General features: G+C 43.0%; 1 protein-coding gene across 3 annotated transcripts in view; it reads right to left on the bottom strand.

The window, feature by feature from the left end:
* NUP214 (nucleoporin 214) overlaps nucleotides 1-17008 on the bottom strand; it is a 38790-nt gene that overhangs the window by 8032 nt on the left and 13750 nt on the right. The window contains exons 18-31 of one of the 3 annotated variants that reach the window (XM_041406678.1): nucleotides 16068-16171; nucleotides 15395-15574; nucleotides 14861-14946; nucleotides 14678-14761; nucleotides 13919-14164; nucleotides 13074-13241; nucleotides 12476-12584; nucleotides 9164-9239; nucleotides 8396-8504; nucleotides 7303-7405; nucleotides 5656-5729; nucleotides 2181-3938; nucleotides 709-779; nucleotides 49-205 (exon numbers count right to left, since the gene is read on the bottom strand). In XM_041406678.1, the coding sequence (XP_041262612.1) occupies nucleotides 49-205; nucleotides 709-779; nucleotides 2181-3938; nucleotides 5656-5729; nucleotides 7303-7405; nucleotides 8396-8504; nucleotides 9164-9239; nucleotides 12476-12584; nucleotides 13074-13241; nucleotides 13919-14164; nucleotides 14678-14761; nucleotides 14861-14946; nucleotides 15395-15574; nucleotides 16068-16171 (3325 nt within the window). The remainder of the gene's footprint in view (nucleotides 1-48; nucleotides 206-708; nucleotides 780-2180; nucleotides 3939-5655; nucleotides 5730-7302; nucleotides 7406-8395; nucleotides 8505-9163; nucleotides 9240-12475; nucleotides 12585-13073; nucleotides 13242-13918; nucleotides 14165-14677; nucleotides 14762-14860; nucleotides 14947-15394; nucleotides 15575-16067; nucleotides 16172-17008) is intronic. The other 2 variants (XM_041406679.1, XM_041406680.1) reach the window with 2 other exon arrangements.

Raw genomic sequence — 17008 nt, 5'->3', positions numbered from 1 at the left:
GCAGATGGAAATCACAGCACATTTTGTATTCTTGTTTTGTTCACTTACTCTGAGAAGCTGCAGATCCAAATCCTCCACTGGAGGAACTGAAGGGATTCTTATTGGCTGCATCCTGGCTTGGCTTTCCTCCCAAACCACTGAAGAAGCCTCCACCTCTCCCACCACTTCCAGCTCCAAACAAGCTTCCACTGGAAGAAGATGGCTGCTAGAACACAAAAAGGACAAAAAAGGGATTTTAAGCAAAGTCAAAGCAGCACGTGTTCTCCCCAAGGCTGCTCTGCCTGGGCCTTTTCTCTGGATGTCTGAAAGGGCTGACAAACCAGCCAGCAATTACCTTCCAAAATGGAATGCCATGAAATTTTATTTAAGTCTGTCTTAAATCTTGTCCACAGCACAGAATAATGCCTTTGAGACTTGCCCTACACTTGCCCTACTTTCCACTTAGCATGGAATAAAGGCAGGAGACTTACTGCATCTATCTTATCTTGCATGTGATAAAATGTTTGTGTCTCCATACCCCCTGGAGTATTCATGCAGATGCTGCTCTGGTGCTTACCACAACAGCCAATATCTCCAGTACACACTGGGACACATTTTATGTAACACATCAAACTGTGTTTTTAAAAAATATATCAGAAATAGGGAACCCTGACCAAGTCCCCCACATGTAACAGTCTTTTGTTTCTACAAAAAGCCATAAATACTTGCCTGGCCAAAGACACTTCCTCCAGTATTTGCTGCTTGCCCAAACACAGAACCTGTGTTACTGGAACCAAAACCTAAGAGAAAGAAGAAAAATTAACCACCAAAACTATTACCAGAGTGTAAGAGCAGGACAAGATAAGGACAGGTCTTCCATGCCAAACATATCTAGGCTGGACAAATACAAAGCATGTGCCAACACACAAATAATAAATTACACTGAAAGTTTATATGAAAGTCATTCTCATTCTCTCTTTGGCCAACTTAAAAACAGACAAAAGAAGGCCTTTTCACTTGTGGGATTGTTGCTAACACTACGAGAATTGGATTTCTGTTAACATGGCTACAATAATACTGCAAGTCGTGCACTGGAGCATTCTGATTGCCCTTGTGTAAAGAGGATCTGAGCTTTGTTACCTGAAGACTCCTGTTAAAGATAATGAAATGTTTTGATTAAAAAAAGAACTCCCCTTTCCATTTCCCAGTTCACTTAAGTGTGCCTTTTGTAATAAAACTTGCATCTCTATAATTAGGAACACCTTTCTCGAGCAGAGTTCGCTTCCCACAATTTAACTATTCTCTGCTACTGTAGTTAAAATGAGCAAGCAGCTGCCTGCAGTGCCATCATTTTTAATTAAATGAACCTAATTAGTTTTTCTTCCTTAGAAATACATGTTCTCCATTATTACTATGCACTTATCACTTTTCCCTGAGAGCTCTCTGAAGATTGTACAGAAAAACCTTTGGAAAAGCCCCAACAATACACTGAGCATGTGGAGAACAAAAAGGGACTGACCAAGGAGGTTTGGTCTGTGCAAGAATCCAATTTAAGTGTGTGGACAGGTAGCTGATGCTCATGTTACTGCTATATTTAATTCTGAGATGTTTCCAAATGCAAAAGCAGATTTAACAGATTTTTCCCTGCAAACCCATCACTTTGAGGGCTTTATTTTTTTTTTTTTTGGCCATCCTAGCTGATGACACAGTATTACTGTCACTGTACTGGCTGGACATCCACTGTTTCATGTGTTCAGTGCAGGCCACTGAAGGAAGTGCTGCATCTGTGTTTATTCATTGCCTTGGTTATGGTCTCAGAGCTGCTCTGCCCCTTTGGTGCAACAATTTACAACCCTTCCAGTTATTGTGCAACAGGCAGGACAGGATGTAATTCAAAATTAAATTAAGGTAGACTAGTAAGTATAAAATGAAGGCAGGACTGGATGACAAGGCTACATTCAGAGGCCTGCTGATGAATAGTGAAGCAGAGCAAAAGCTTCTTTTGCCTCCAACATTAGTCTGCTTCTCACATACACTGCAGCTCTTGCTCTTACTAATTGAAAACAAAACAGACAAAACCATACCATACCAAAAAAAAATGAGACCCATCAGGGGAAAAAAAATGCATTAATGCCATCCTGCTTTCCTCAGTGATACACTCCAAGCCAGACAGTACCACTGGGACAACACTCTGCTCTTACCTGAGGCCTGGCAGAAGCTGAACCCAGCAGAGGACGTGGTGGTGGTGACAGCAGCAGTGCTACCAAACACAGATCCCCCCTGCCCAAAGCCAGTGCTCTGCCCAAACACAGGAGGGCTGCTCTGCCCAAAGAGCACCCCACCCGTGCTGGCTGGCTGGCCAAAGGAGAAGGAGCTGGCACTGTTGGTGCTGGCTGGGGCTCCAAAAACATTCCCACTGCTAGAGGCTGCTGTAGAAGCTGCTGGCTGGCCAAAGGCTGGCATTGTCCCAAACCCAGACTGGCTGAAGGTAAAGCCACTTGAAGAACTGCTTGCAGGTTGTCCAAAGACTGGTGCTTGCCCAAAGGCTGGCTGGCCAAAGCCTCCCGTGGTGGTGGTGCCAAAAGCAGAGGTACCAAAGCCTGAGGTGGCAGCCTGGGTGGTGGCAGTGGCCGTGGACAGAGTGCTGGTGGTGAGCTGCCCAAAGGGAGAGGATGCTGTGGTACCTGCTGGGAGCTGTCCAAAAACTGGTGGTGTGGAAGGAGTGGCAGCTGCTTCCCCAGCAGGCTGGGTAAATGCTGAGCCAGAAGAGCTGGAACTTGGTGGCTGAGAGAACACTGAGGAGCCTGCAGAAGTGGGGGCAAACACAGAGGCACCAACAGCTGGACTCTGCACACCTGTAGTAACATCAGAGGTAGCAGCCAGAGCACCTGTGGCTTCTGCAGGAGAAGCAACACTTGCTGTAGAGGTTGTTGCTGAGACATTCTGATCAGGTGGGGTGGCTGTGGAGGCAGAGGGAGGCACTGGGGCCTTCAGATCGCTGGTGGAGGTGGGAGCAGCCACGGGGTCAGGGGCAGGTGGTGCCACTGTGGTCCCAGAGCCCTCTGGGACAGCGTCCCCAGCTGTGGCCTGGGGTAGGGCTGGCTCTTTAAGTGGCTCTGAGAGCTGTGCCTGGGGCTGTGGCACTGGAGGTGAAGATCCAGCTGCTACAGCTTCGTTTTCAGATGTTTTTTCTGACCCAGGTGGTAACTTGGCATCCCCTGCAGACTTGCTGGAAGTTGCAGCGGGGACAGCAGTTTGTGATGAACTTGAGAAACCTCCAAACGAGAGGGATGTTGAAGCAGGGAGAGTAGAAGGGGCAGAGGTGGAAGTGCTCATACTGTTTGTTTGCTGAATACCAAATGAAAAGGTGGGTTTGCTGCCACCAGAGCCTCCAAGATTAAACATCCCAGAAGACCCTGTGTTGGTTAACTGGACATTACCAAAGAGACTGCCTGTGGCACTAGTGCTGATGGACAGGGATGCTGTGCCAGCTGATGACGTGACTGATGTTGAAACAGCTTCTCCAGCTTTTCCTGAAGTCAGGGGAGCAGCAAAATTAAACCCAGAAGATATTGAAGACACTTTAGTTGACTGTGTTCCTGCAGCACTGGTAGATGGTGCTTTACTGGTGGTCTTGGCATTATCATCTACTTGACCAACCCGTAGTCCTGAGAAGCTCCCCAGAGTTTCCCCAGCTAGACTGCCCTGAAACAAGTGATCTCCTGGTTTGGATGGAGTAATATCCAACTTTCCAGAGGTTGTGGGGGGAGCAGAAGATGATGTTGCAGCAGCTTTGGTTGACTGGGTGCCATCTGCTGAGGAGCTACCTCCTACTCCACCTCCTGGAGCACTTGCTGATTTGTGGGACCCAAACACAAAGGAGGCCTCAGGAATTGCTCCCAGTTTGGAACTCCCAGCAAACAAAAATGAGTCTGGCTGGGCTGGTTCTTTTGCAGGGGCTGTCAGTGAGAGAGACAGAGGTAACAAATCGAGTTAGGGTATGCAAAGCTTATTTATCATTCTTGCAATAATGGTCCATTTTAGTGCTTCACAGCATGTCAGTGCTCTAAAGCCTCTGCCCATCAGGGAACTGCAACCTCCATATCCATTCAGGACACAACAGTGACACCTGAAGCCTTTATGGCCAGGGTGGCAGTGACAAACACTGTCACATCACAGCCTCCACTTAACCATCCTTCTCTCTGAGCACAGACAACTCCTGCCTTCGGCTCCTATTTCTTTTTCAGCAGTTTGATAAAAACATTAAAGGCCTGGTTATTACAGATAATTTTCTACTGACACCACTTACACCTCTTCTTACTTGGTTCAGATAAAAAATTCCTGACATTTACTACAGCACTTTCTTTTTAAACTAATGGCTCAGAACAGTTAAGGTCATAAAAATACTTTCTGACACTTGAAGAGTTTTCTACAAAATCAAATCTTTCTTTACAAATTCAGCTATTTATAGACCACCAACCAGTTTTGATACAGTCTGTTTTCAGTTTTGAAAAACTAGAGAAAAATTCTCAAATGTAATTGCCAAAGGAGCTCCATTTCTAACCTACACTGCTGCACAACAATGTGAAACTGCTGAAGTTTTAAGTGAGACTGGGCTAATTTTATTTAATGTGCTGTCATTTCACTTCTGTGCACCAAACAAATTCTGACTAGAAAACATTTCACTGGTGTTTGGACTGCATGGAGATCAAACAACAAAAAGCAAAAGCTTCTTACCAGATCTGGTATTATCATTGTGTTTTCCCCTATATTAAATAAATTTAAGTAACTGACACTCAATAATGTAGCTTTTTTCCCTCCTGAGGCCCTGAAATTACATTCTGTAGCTCTTCCATTACCAATTACAGAGACAAAGGTGCTCCTCCCAGTTCACAGAACACAGTGAAGTACCTGCCCTCACACAACGCTGTGCTTTACAAGTCTGCCTCCTGTACCTCCCACTCCTCCTTTATCCGTGTTATTTACCTAAGCTTTTATGTTAATCTCCAAATTTTAAGCCCACTTCATTCTCTCTGCTTAACATCAAGAGTATCACTGTAGCTGTGATGGTCTAAGGATAGAAATGAGCCAAGATTTGTAAGAAGAGGTGCTATCTTTTATCAGAGGAACCAACAACATTGGGAGCAAATTTTTTGACTGTATGATCTCATCTGCAAGACTGAAATTAAAGGCAGAAAGCTTCAAAAATATTACAAAGCAGATTTTATCAGTTCCTTTTTATGAGACTTGACAAGAAGGGTCTACCTATGACATGAAAAGGCATCTTATGTATTGTCACTTCAATTTTGGAAGCAACACAAAGCCATTCCAAGCATTTCCCTCTGATTACTACATGCTCTCTGGGTAACAGTTCTATGTCAGTCCACCTGCAACTTTAAATCTACAAATTAAAAACAGCAGAGGAAATGACTACAGATGTTACCCTTTTCATAAACTAGTGCCTCTTAAATGTTCTTGGCAACAAATATTTTGCTTAATTGATAGGTGGGTGGCCCAGATTTCTGTGTATTACATGGGAGAACCCAACATATGCATGAAATGTTATTGCAATTTTAGTAATAGAAGTGCAACACAGCACAAGAACCACATGGATTAGGAAGAGTAAACACTGTTAAGAGGGAAGGGATGCTGTTTGCACAACTCTCCCAAACTAACCTTGTGAGGGAGCGAGGCTGGGCAGCGTCTGTGATGAAGCAGCTGATGTGACACCCCCAAAATTAAATACAGACCTAGGAGGAGAGAGGAGAAAGGGAAAGAATGACTTAGCTCAAAGTGCAGAAATTTCCAGCCATATGATGAACACAACTCTGAGGCTCAGATTTCCAGTACAGACTTGCACAAAGCCAGGCACACAGGAGCAGTTTCTCCAAGGGCTAAACAGGAAGAGAGAAGCACACATACACACTGTGCTCCATTTGTTCCCTCTCTGGAAAGGCTTCTAGAGGGTTAAAGAGAGTCAGGGTTCAAAGTTCTTTTGACCACCCTGATCCTTGCATGTTCTTTCCTTTCTGCTGTGTGTTTCTTCCCCATGCAACAAAACCTGATAGATTTGGGGAGACTGGTGAGAGGAGAAACCACAGGGGCAAACTAGGGTTTGAAAGAGCTAAAAGGGAAGAATCAGTGCATGTGCAGAAGGGAATGACTGGATAAAACCATCCATCAAAAAGGAGATCACTCAGAGCAAGACAAAAATGAAAAGTTATCATGACTATTTTACACTGAAAATATTTTGTCTTGCAAAAATACTGTGATCTTTCATAATGAGTCTTGCAGAGATCTTCATTCCCTCAGGCTTTTTAAGCTCTCTCTGATTCTCAAAGACCAGCTGCTGATACAGAAGTCAGGCCATGGGACTAAGACATCACTGACAACAGCACTGCATTTAGCATATGGCTTACACACTGAGGCACTGCACATGGGACAAAGGCAGGGTTGTTTGCTTTTTGAGTCTGAATTTCCATCACTCAAAAGGACTCTTTTAGCCCACTGAAGAGCCCAGCAAAGCATTTGGGTAGCGTCCACTTAAAAAACATGCAGAGAAATGGGTGAGACTGAAAGAAACCACCCATTTGAATGTGTGTGTATTCTGAAATACTTAATGTTGACAACTTCTTAGAGAAATTCACTTGAGTGTTAGACCAGTAAACATGCAGATTTTCAAAGAATCATTCCTAAGGAATTATCCCTCTCTCCTAAACATAAGATATAATCAAATAAACATTTTTGCCATCCCTGAAATACCATTCCATAAGAGAGATTTCAAAGTAACTGTATGTTCACAACATGTGCCTTGCCTTTGTGTTATTGTTATGTAACAGATATCACCAGATGGCTTGGGGCCCCTCTTGTCACCTTCATGAACTGATCACTTTTCCAAGCCAAAACACAAAATTTGTTCTGTTGTATTAAAATAAGTAAGTCATTCAGTGAGTGTGACCATCAGTACATATTTCAAGTCCTAACTGGGAACTTGCTCAACACTGTAGATAAACCCCAAAAGCAAGCCAGTCATCCTTTACTATATAACTACTGTAAAGTAGTGTATAACTACTTTACAGTAGTTATACACTGAAAAATCTCAGAGCAACATGGTATTGTGTCAGAGTCTCACAGACCTTCAGACCTCACTCAGGCTTCCACAAACAAGGTCTGCAAAGGACTCTGGTACAACCCCTGCCCTCCCAGTCTAACATCTGCAGGTGCTATTTTACAGTACTGCACAGCTTGTAGGCAACACCTGCTGTAACAGCCACTACTCATATTTAATGTCAACTACAAAGAAATGTGAATGCTCATACAGACCCTGCAGAAGAAAACAAGGACGTTTTGTTAAGCTGTGAAGTTGTTGCTTGCACTGATGTCACAGTAGAAGAAACAGCTGCAACTGTTTTTACTGTCCCTTGTCCTGTAAGTTACAAGAACAACAAATAAATATACTTTTAAAGTAAATTTACAAATTAAAAAAAACCCAGCAAAACAAAGCACCTTGTCATCTATCCATTAGAAAAGCAGGGATTAGCTTGCACATACAGTCTATAATTTAATACATTTCTAATAAAAAGGAAGTGCTATCAAATTCAGGAGCTGACATTTTCAATAAACCAAAATTTAAGAAGCATTTGCCAAGTCAAATATGATTCCTAGCTATTTTTACTGCTTCTTACCCCTGGCTAAGAGGCAACCTACATCCACGGATTAAAGGCAAAAGACCAACAGAGATGGATTTCAGATATTTATGCAAGAGGCTTATAAAACCATGTCCAATGCAAGCATTATTATCTAATACACATTAAAAATCAATTGCTTCCTTCCCCTAATGTTTCCCCTTAAGTTAAGTTGTAAACTGGGAATTTCTTTCTTTAGAAGCTTCCCAACTCTATGAGACTAATCACTGTGTCTGAACTGGCTCTGAAGTTGGTCCTACAGCTCACTACTCAACAGATCCTGCACAGGAATTAGACCAAGTTTGTTCAGGTACTCCTGTAATGCTGTATGTCTAAAAAGCAAATAATCACATTTAAAATGTTTAAATTCATTAGGATTTTAATGTTTTAAAAACAAAGGAGCTGCTTTTATTTGCTGTTAAACCACAGCAGCCTTGTGGAAGATGTGCTTTCAGCATTTCCTGATATGAGTTACAAGGCCTGAGTGCACTCTGAACAAAGAATTGTGTCACTAAATTCTAGATGCAGGAACAGACAAAACACAGGGAGTATAGAAAACCACTCTCCTGCACTTCTGTACCTTTGTTTTACAAATTCTCCCCCTCAAGACTGGCACAGCAACTTCTCAGTGGAGGCAAAAATCTTCTCAGTATCCTCATTCTCTGGACTGTGCACACTTGTAAGAGACATCCAGGCCTTATTTCCATTTCCACAAGAGAAGGACAACTTACCTGAGATCTTGTTGCCAGATGATGTTGGAGTGGCTGTGGATGCCATAGGAGAGGGTGCACACACAGAGGAAGGTGGAGCCTGGCTCTTCATTGAGCTTGTCAGAGGTGTCTAAAAACACAGCAACACTTCAGGTCAGTGCAGTCTGTCCACTAACAAAGGTCCTTCTGACTTTGGTTTGCTATTATCAGTGTCATGCAGTAACTTAAGAATAAAATAGAGGTGGGTGGCTGCAGCACTTAGAAGAGCTCTGCACTCTTAGGCCCATTATGTCTTGACACTTAAATACAGGGTCAGACCTCAGCCTTTTCAACAAGCCAGCAAGCCTCCGTGGGCAGCAGCTCAATGATTGCAGAAGACAAAGACTTTTGCATTGGGTTTTTTTGATGCACAGATATAAAACCCAGTAGCTTGTCAACTATCAAGCAATATTTTCAGTAGACTAACAGGGTAATAAAGAACTCTCCTCCCTGATTTCCTGTAACTTTTTTTTTGTGTGAAATTTAGTTGTAGCTACGTAACACAGCTTCCTTTGCTGTTAGCTGCAACCATCACTGCAGCAAGGCTGTGGCCATTAGAAAGCTGCATGTCTCCAGAAGTGACAAAAGGCAAGACATAACATAGATATGCCTGGCATCACACTGTCAAGGTCACAGATACAGAAATGGTTTGTCAAGAATGCAGGGCAAGCTATGAAAATTAAACCCCCAAACTCTGCTGAGCATGCCCGGGTAAGTATTCCACAGGGAAAGGATTCTGTATCAAAATACCTGTTTGGCTTGATTTGTAGCAACAGTTGCCAAAACTTGATGGACTGCCTGGGCTGCAGAGTGAGGTACAGATGATCTTAAAAAGAAAAATTAAACAATTATATGAATAAGTAGTCTGAAAGAGGATTTCTTCTCCTCTCAGAAAGCACAGCTCACAGAAGCCTTGAACAACAGCCACATCTATTAAAGATTCCACACACAACTCCAAAAGAACAAATCTGATTAGAGAATAAACCTCTTAAATGAATCAGCCACATTTAACAAAGGAAGTCTGTAAATGTGTTTAAACCTCTAGACTGAAACGATCAAGTCTTCTCCAGACACTCTTGTCTCTGAAGAGTCAGGGCTTTCTATTTCACAGGGAGTTGATGAAAAATCAGCAGGTAAGGGGATTACAATTTTATGCCTAGTGGATAACAAATTTAAGCAGCTTCCTTCACAATGTGGAGTCCAGACACGTACACACAATGCTTAGAAATGCTGAGTAAGGAGGCAAAGTTGGGAGGGGGTGGAGGGAGCATTTCCTGTCTTTGAAGTGTACTATAAACATTGACAAAGTAGTGGAAAGAACTATGATAAAATTAACCTGTATTCTACATTGCAAGTTTGGTATTTTTGACCATGAAATAAAACCCCCCAGACAATTGCTGCAGAATGGCAGCATCTCACAGGCTGCAGGATCTGACCTTGGCACTGTGGGGCACTAACAAATCACACCAGTGCAACTCAGGAACAGCCAACCAGTTTTAGCATCTCCTCAAGTCTATGGCCCACCAGGTGCAGGAGCTTCACTGCCACAAGATTTCAGAAGCTTAAACTCAACCATGATTGCATTCTCTTGGTGGCAAAGCCCAGCTTTCTCACCCAGGCAGGTTATTTCCATCTTGACTCAGACCAGAAGTTCCCTAAGGCAATAACCAATCTCTGGCTGTGGCTGCAAGTCCCAGACAGTGAGCAAATTTGGGCATCCTGTCTGTCTGCTAAAGTATGAGGATTCCCAAAGTGCATTTACTGTTTGGTCAGCTGCAGGCCAATTCACAGGAATTTTCTACCATATTCTGAAGGAAGAGGACACAGATATGACACATTTTGCATGGACATTTGGTCTTGGATATGGTTTTCTGCCTTAAACAGCTCTGCTTTACTAGAAAGTCCTTCCATCCTTCCAGCCATGAGTACCCTCTCTAAATTGCCTGGCCTGGATTTGCCCTCTGCCCAAAACAGAAGTACAACAAACAATGAAAAACTTCAAGATTAACACTGGAAAAAGTTGGTGTTGGGATGGTACAGCTGTAAATTTCAAGCTTATACTGAACAAAAAAGAAAATGACAGAAAGTCTTTGAAATTCATGAGAGGATGGGACTTGATCTCAAGATCACTTGAGAATGCTGTGAAAATGCTGGGTTTGACTTCAGTTGTGGAGAAAGGATATTTTTTTCATTGACAACTATGTATTAGTAACTGGACTGGGACCACCAACACACCCAGTCACAGCCCACTGAACAACTGATAACAACTGAAAAATCATTCCTGCTTACCAACCAAAGAGTGTGCTGTGGCAGCAAAAGAGAGCCAGGATGTCTGAAGTAGCAAAAACTGGTGAATTAACTTTGCTGGGTGAATGCTCTTCATTTTAGTGCTGAATCTGACTGGCAAGCACGGTTCATTTGGGTAGAATTTTTAGAAAGTACATTTTTATGAGGTCAGCTATAAAGTAAAACTGTAGAAAGCATCCAAGACATCAAGCTAGCTGGGGCTCTATAAATTAGAGAGATCAATCAATACTGCCAGTCTAAAACTACTTGAAAGTAAGACAGCTCTTTAACTACAGTTCAAGTGAAAACCAATCTCATTACATATTGCTCACTCACAACCTTCTCTGTGCAGTCACTACTTCCTACTTTTTTTCATCATAGTTCTGATGAAACAGAGAGTGGAAAACTCTTCCTGGTCACAACATTACTTTTAGCCAAAAAATTCCCAAGAAGACCTGTCTGCAAATTTGGCTTTCAAAAGATGTAGCAATTCCCTTCCCCATTCCAGTTTATCACTTTTAGGAAGAAATAAAATAGCAAAAAGCACCCAAGCTATTTCTCAATTAAAGTGCAAAAGAAACCATGAGGCAAATGTCAAAGTGTCCAGTTGAGTACCACCACTGCGAGACTGCTCCCTTTTTAAAAAGCTCAGTCAAAGAATTCCATGTTTTTTCTTTGACAGTGAAGAGTACACACAAATGTGTGAAAATCGGTGGTGATGCAACAACAGCAACAGTTCCAGGAGCACATACAGTTCCCAGTTGTATGGATAAAGCATTTGGAACTCCATATATAATTAGAAATACGTGGTGAATTTATCCCTCTTCATGCAGTAAGCCCAACTTTGTACAGACTTCTCAGGGCTGCCCTTGCCTCCCCAGCCCAGAACTGGTCATGCACTGCCCTGGTCTTTAGCAACAGCAGGAACTTCAAGCAAAGACAGTTCCAAGGTCATTACAATGACAGGGAAAAAGCCTAGTCCTAGGCTGGTGACAGAGCTTGGTGATAAGGCAGAAATCTCTGGAATGAACTGAGCTGGCTGCTGTCTGCAGGAAACAGAGTAAGGAAGCCAAGTGTTACAGTTAACTCACAAGAAATAGTAAAAAATTCAAGGTTAAATACCAGAAGTCAACGTTCCTAGTTTACTCCCAAGCAAGAGCCCTGCAGCTCTGTAAGGTTCCAAAGTGACTGACCCTCAGTGACACCCAACCCTTCAGTAAAAATTCTGATGTCAAAACATTTGATACAAGCTTCCAGAAAAGCCAGAGCACAGTTCTCTCTCCCTTCAGGGGTGACTCTGGGAACAGACAGAAGAGGCATAACTCCAGAGAAGGTTCTCTCAGCAAAGGATGACAAAGTAGAAGGAAAACATCTGGACAGGCTGAAGTCACAGACCACACTCAGTGACAGAGGGCTGCAATTCCCTCACTGAAAGGGGCAGAAGAGAGGTAGTGATTTGAGAGATACCAGGACCAAATTTCATATTAGCAGTAAAGCCACTGAATCCCAAAAGGAGAGGATGCACATAAATGCATTTCACAGACAAATGGAGAAGGAGGTTAATACTGGTCTCATCATTTGTTCAGGACAAGCCATTAGCAATTCCTTGAATGACCTGGTAAGATCTTTTTTTCAATCCACAAATCCAATCTAAAATGCACCCATTTTAGGTCTTACACAGCCAGACTCAGTAAAACACTGCTACTGCTCCCCACTGGCAGATGTGCTCCAATGCAAATGCTACCAAAGGCCACCAGAAAGAAGGGCAGCACTCACCCTATTACTGCAGAGACTGCTGGGGTCAGTGCACCAGACTTGAGTTCTCGAACATTCACCACCTGAGGAACATTCTTCAGAGTTGATTCAGTCAAGGAGGTGCTCACAGCTTTAATGAACAGAAAAAACAGGAGGGGAAAAAAAAACCAGATGTAAAGAAAATCTCCATATTAAGCATTTAATTTCATTCAGTATGGCCTGAATAATTCCAAAAAGATCCACAAAAGATTCTAGAACATATATAGTGTGCCTGGCCTGAAACATTTGGAACCTCAGATTCCATTAAGGACAAAAGAAGTGGGCAGCAATCTATATAGCTGGTACATTTTTTGCTTGCTGACCAAATCGAATTATTATGAACTCTCTCACCAACACTGTAACATCTTCTGTTAACAGAAATGGGAATTTCTCAGGTATTTTGTACTAGCAGCTTACAGGAAAAAGGAAGACAAAGGAACACTAGATAGCTCAGAGGTGCAACAACTACAGATGTGTGCCACATTTTGTTTGATGATCTCCTCCTTTGAGAGCACTAAATCCCTGTGAAAGCCCCATTCAGCTGCTCATAGGTCACTTGGGCAATTAGCCATCCTTTTACCTGGGGACTGGTTAGCAGCCATCTGCCTCTGCAGAGCTGCAGCAGCAGCTGCTGCCTGTGGTGCTGGAACAGTGACAGTGGGAGCAGGGGCTCCATGTTTCACAGTCTTTGTTGCAAGCATGGTACTGTCTGCCCCTTGTGGGATGATTCTGTTTGAAGATGTAGGCACTAAAAAATACAAATTAACAAAAGTATTAGTTCAATGTTTCTCTATAAATCAGGGAGTCTTCAAAAGCCTTTGCTGAACTGCAGTTCTGCTAAGTACACAGCTTCCTTCTGACAGGACTCATGTGCAGGCCATTCAAACAATCAACACAATCTGTCCCTGGCAGATTTTGGTATATCCCAAGGAATTTAGTAAGTCTCAAGAGATGTCATTTCAATGCATTAGAAGACTTCCAGTTTGCTGTAACAGACACTTCTGCTGACACCTTATTTTTCTCTCTGACTGCAGAGATTAAAGAAACCTCTCTTGCACAAGGAAAACTGAGTGTATGCAAATGCAGCTCTTACTGAGACTTGCTGGGCTCAGAACTCCTAACCTTGGCCACAGATGCAGTAGCATTCCAGTTTCTTAGTCTTTGGGCAATGTTTTAAGTTACTGCATTTTGAAAGAACCAGGGTGTCACAAAAACACAATCAGTGAGTCAAGGTGTTTCAGTGCCTTTAGCTCAAGTTCATGAGGTTACAAAGCCACTCTGTTACTGCTCCTGGGAACCTGGCAAAGTAAATCTGTATCCTGCAATCTCATTTCTCCAAGGCCTGAAGCACTGGCAATGGATAATACAGTAGTTAAAGCTACCCACAAGACCACATTGAGAAGAGACACTGCAAACACAACTCACACAAAGTACCCAGGGAGAGCTGTTGTTTCCCAAAGGATGGAGACTGAGCCATCAAACCAGGCTGGATTGAGGGAGTTCGGACCACAGGAGCATGACGAGGGACTTGGACTGGGGCAGCCTCTTCTTCCTGGTCCACTGCTTGGGAATCATCATTCTCCAGTGACTGGGAAACTGAGGATGTTGAGCTGACTTCATCCAAATCTTCATAATATCTTGTGGACAAGAAGGCAGATCGGGACAAATTTGCTGCAACATCAAAACCAAAATTCAGTATGAAGTTGAGGGAACTATCCAGTGTAACAGCCATGACAAATGCACCCTATTTTAGGATGGTCTCCTGTTGGCTTGTTTTATTCATGCATTGATAGGATTTGACTTCTTAACTGCCTGGAAAGGCAGCCTTCAACCAGACAGCAACTGAAGACAAGCTTGGCTTGTTTTATTCATGCATTGATAGGATTTGACTTCTTAACTGCCTTCAACCAGACAGCAACTGAAGGCAAGCCCTCCTGAGAGCAGATGGGAGAATGGGAAAGGAGAAGTAGGGTTGAGTAGTCAAAGGTAATCTCAGGTCTCAGTCCCACAGCAATGAAGTCACCCTCCCAGGAATAAGGCAAGCCCTCCTGAGAGCAGATGGGAGAATGGGAAAGGAGAAGCAGGGGTTGAGTAGTCAAAAGCTAATCTCAGGTCTCAGTCCCACAGCAAGTAAGTCACCTTCCCAGAAACATTACCAGACTTCTATAGTCACTAAAGGTTTACCTGGAGCTGTAGACCTAATTGGTGGAGTTTTCCTCTTGGCTAGAAAATTCCTCAACTGTGCCTGCTTCACTGGGGATAACTTAGCTGGAAAATGGAAGGCAGTTATTAGTCTACAGTCAAACTGCAAGTCAGAAAAAAAAGTTTATGCACATTTATGGCAGGAAGAAAGAATAAATTAATTACCAGGTGCTTTGGGCAGAGGTTTGGCATGTGATTTCAAAGTAGTTTTCATCAAATCGTTGCGCAGGCTTTCAAGGTCACTGTCAAAACTGGGACAAGGCAGAGCAGTGAAAAAACAGCAGCAGCAGAAAGAAGACAACACAAGCAGGAACAAAATCAGGCCAAAGTAGCCACTAGAACCACTGGCATGTCTGGAAGAACAATTGACTCCTCTAGATACGGCATGATGCACCTTTAACTATTTGGAAACTTCAATAGCCATTCACTTCTTCCCCTGAAGTCAGACAACCAGCAGTATCTCAGCCTGGAGCCTCTATTACCCCATTTACTAAAAAAACTCTTGAAAATTTTAGGGGAAATTTCTGCTAAGCATCAGTGTCCAAGAATCCAACCAATGAGCTTCTGTATTACCTGGGCATGGTTTAATATAATCCTTAGAACGTCCTGTCCTCCCTTACCATGCCCACAACACATCATTCTCTGAAGGATGCACCATTGCTGGGGTAAGAGAGAGGGAGGAATTGATGTTTCACACACCTCTGAGCACTGTTCAGAGGTGCATCACTGGGAACACTCCACTGAGATGTCTGGTTGTAGAGGCGCAGCTGCTGCAGGCTGTTCACCAGGTGGTTCAGTCTCTTCCTCTGCTGGTTGATGATTTCCCGGTTATTTGCCAGGGTGTTGAACAAAGTCTCTCGCTCAGGGACTATCAGACGCCTGCAGAGATCACATCAAGAGACAGGGATAAGGACATTCTGTGCATCTGGGACACAGGCAGGCAAGAAAACACCAATGGTTTAGTGGTTCTGGCTACTGAAACTCAAGGTCAATCACCAAAGCAGTTCAGTTCATTTCAAATACAGATTTCTCCTTTGAATGTGCTGCCTGTTTATTTATTTAGCTCATTTGCTTTAAGATGTTTTATCTATTAGAAAGGTTTAATTAGCTGCCTTCAATGAATTTCTGCAAAGCTTACAGTCTTTTTCTACAAGCACTATTTGCACTGTGCACAGAGACACAAGCCTGTAACATGTATGAAGCCAGACAGTTCAAACCTATGGCTCCCATTAGGTGTCTGAGACAAGCTTTACTCCCAGACCACTCAAAAAAAAAAATCACACTTTTAAACAGAAAAAAGTCTTTGTCTATTGATTATAGACTAATTCCCAATTCACAGATGTAGTTCTGTACTCCAGTTTCAATTACTTACTTCTGCTTTCTCTTCTGCTCCAGGTGCCGGTCCCACTCCAAATCCAGGACGTCGTTCACATCCTGAACAGCAAACTTCACGTACTGGTGCAAGCGCCGGATTTCCTGCACGCAAATAAAGGGAGTTTTAAATTCATTTCAGAAATCCCAGTTTCAATTGAAGAAGATGAAGACTCTTTGGGCTCATTCAATCCAAGCCATAGAGCACTTGCCTGTATTTCTGCCTGGAAACTTTTGCCAGCAAAACAGAACCCAACATGGTGAAAATTTATGTAGCAATCAATAGGGTACACACTGTCCAGGGTTTGCCCTGGACATTTCACCTCAGCTCTCAACTAAGAGTAATACTGTCCCTAATATTTGCAAAGCACTGTCAGGTTTTTACAAAAAAGATTTTACCAACACCAGGCATTATACAAAACAATCCTTATTTCAAATGCCACTACCAGAGCATGAGTCATTTGGTCCCATCTCACAACATTGAAACTTCTAACAATTGTAAGTGATCAAAGCTTTGCAGGCTGCTCAAACAGCTCTAGAATAATAGCATTCACAGACTATGATTCATGAAAGCACTCACAAATGCTCACACCTCCCACGTTAAGGCAAGGAATTAATTTGACTTTTATAGGTAGGAAAATAAAAATAAATAAAAAGCAAGGACAGAGAGTAAAGTGACTTATCCATGACCACACAGCTGCACAACTGCATCAGCTATGCCAGAGACCTCTGGCCCCAAGCTCTGCTCCCTAAACAAACCCAGAGCTCAGTCTCATTCCTGTGATCCCTCCTGCCTGGCATGGCACGGCCCTGGACTGGATTCCAACCTAGTAAAATTGAAATGGGAACTGCAGCTGGTTTCAGCTCATCTCAACAGAATGTTCACCTAAATACAATGAAGCAGCCAAGGAATACATCTTGAGAAGAATTCCACTGCAAATG

Source organism: Onychostruthus taczanowskii, unplaced genomic scaffold (assembly GCF_017590055.1).
Source record: "Onychostruthus taczanowskii isolate IOZ18803 unplaced genomic scaffold, ASM1759005v1 scaffold25, whole genome shotgun sequence".
NCBI classification, from domain to species: Eukaryota; Metazoa; Chordata; class Aves; order Passeriformes; family Passeridae; genus Onychostruthus; species Onychostruthus taczanowskii.
This window is presented reverse-complemented; position numbering and strand designations above follow the sequence as displayed.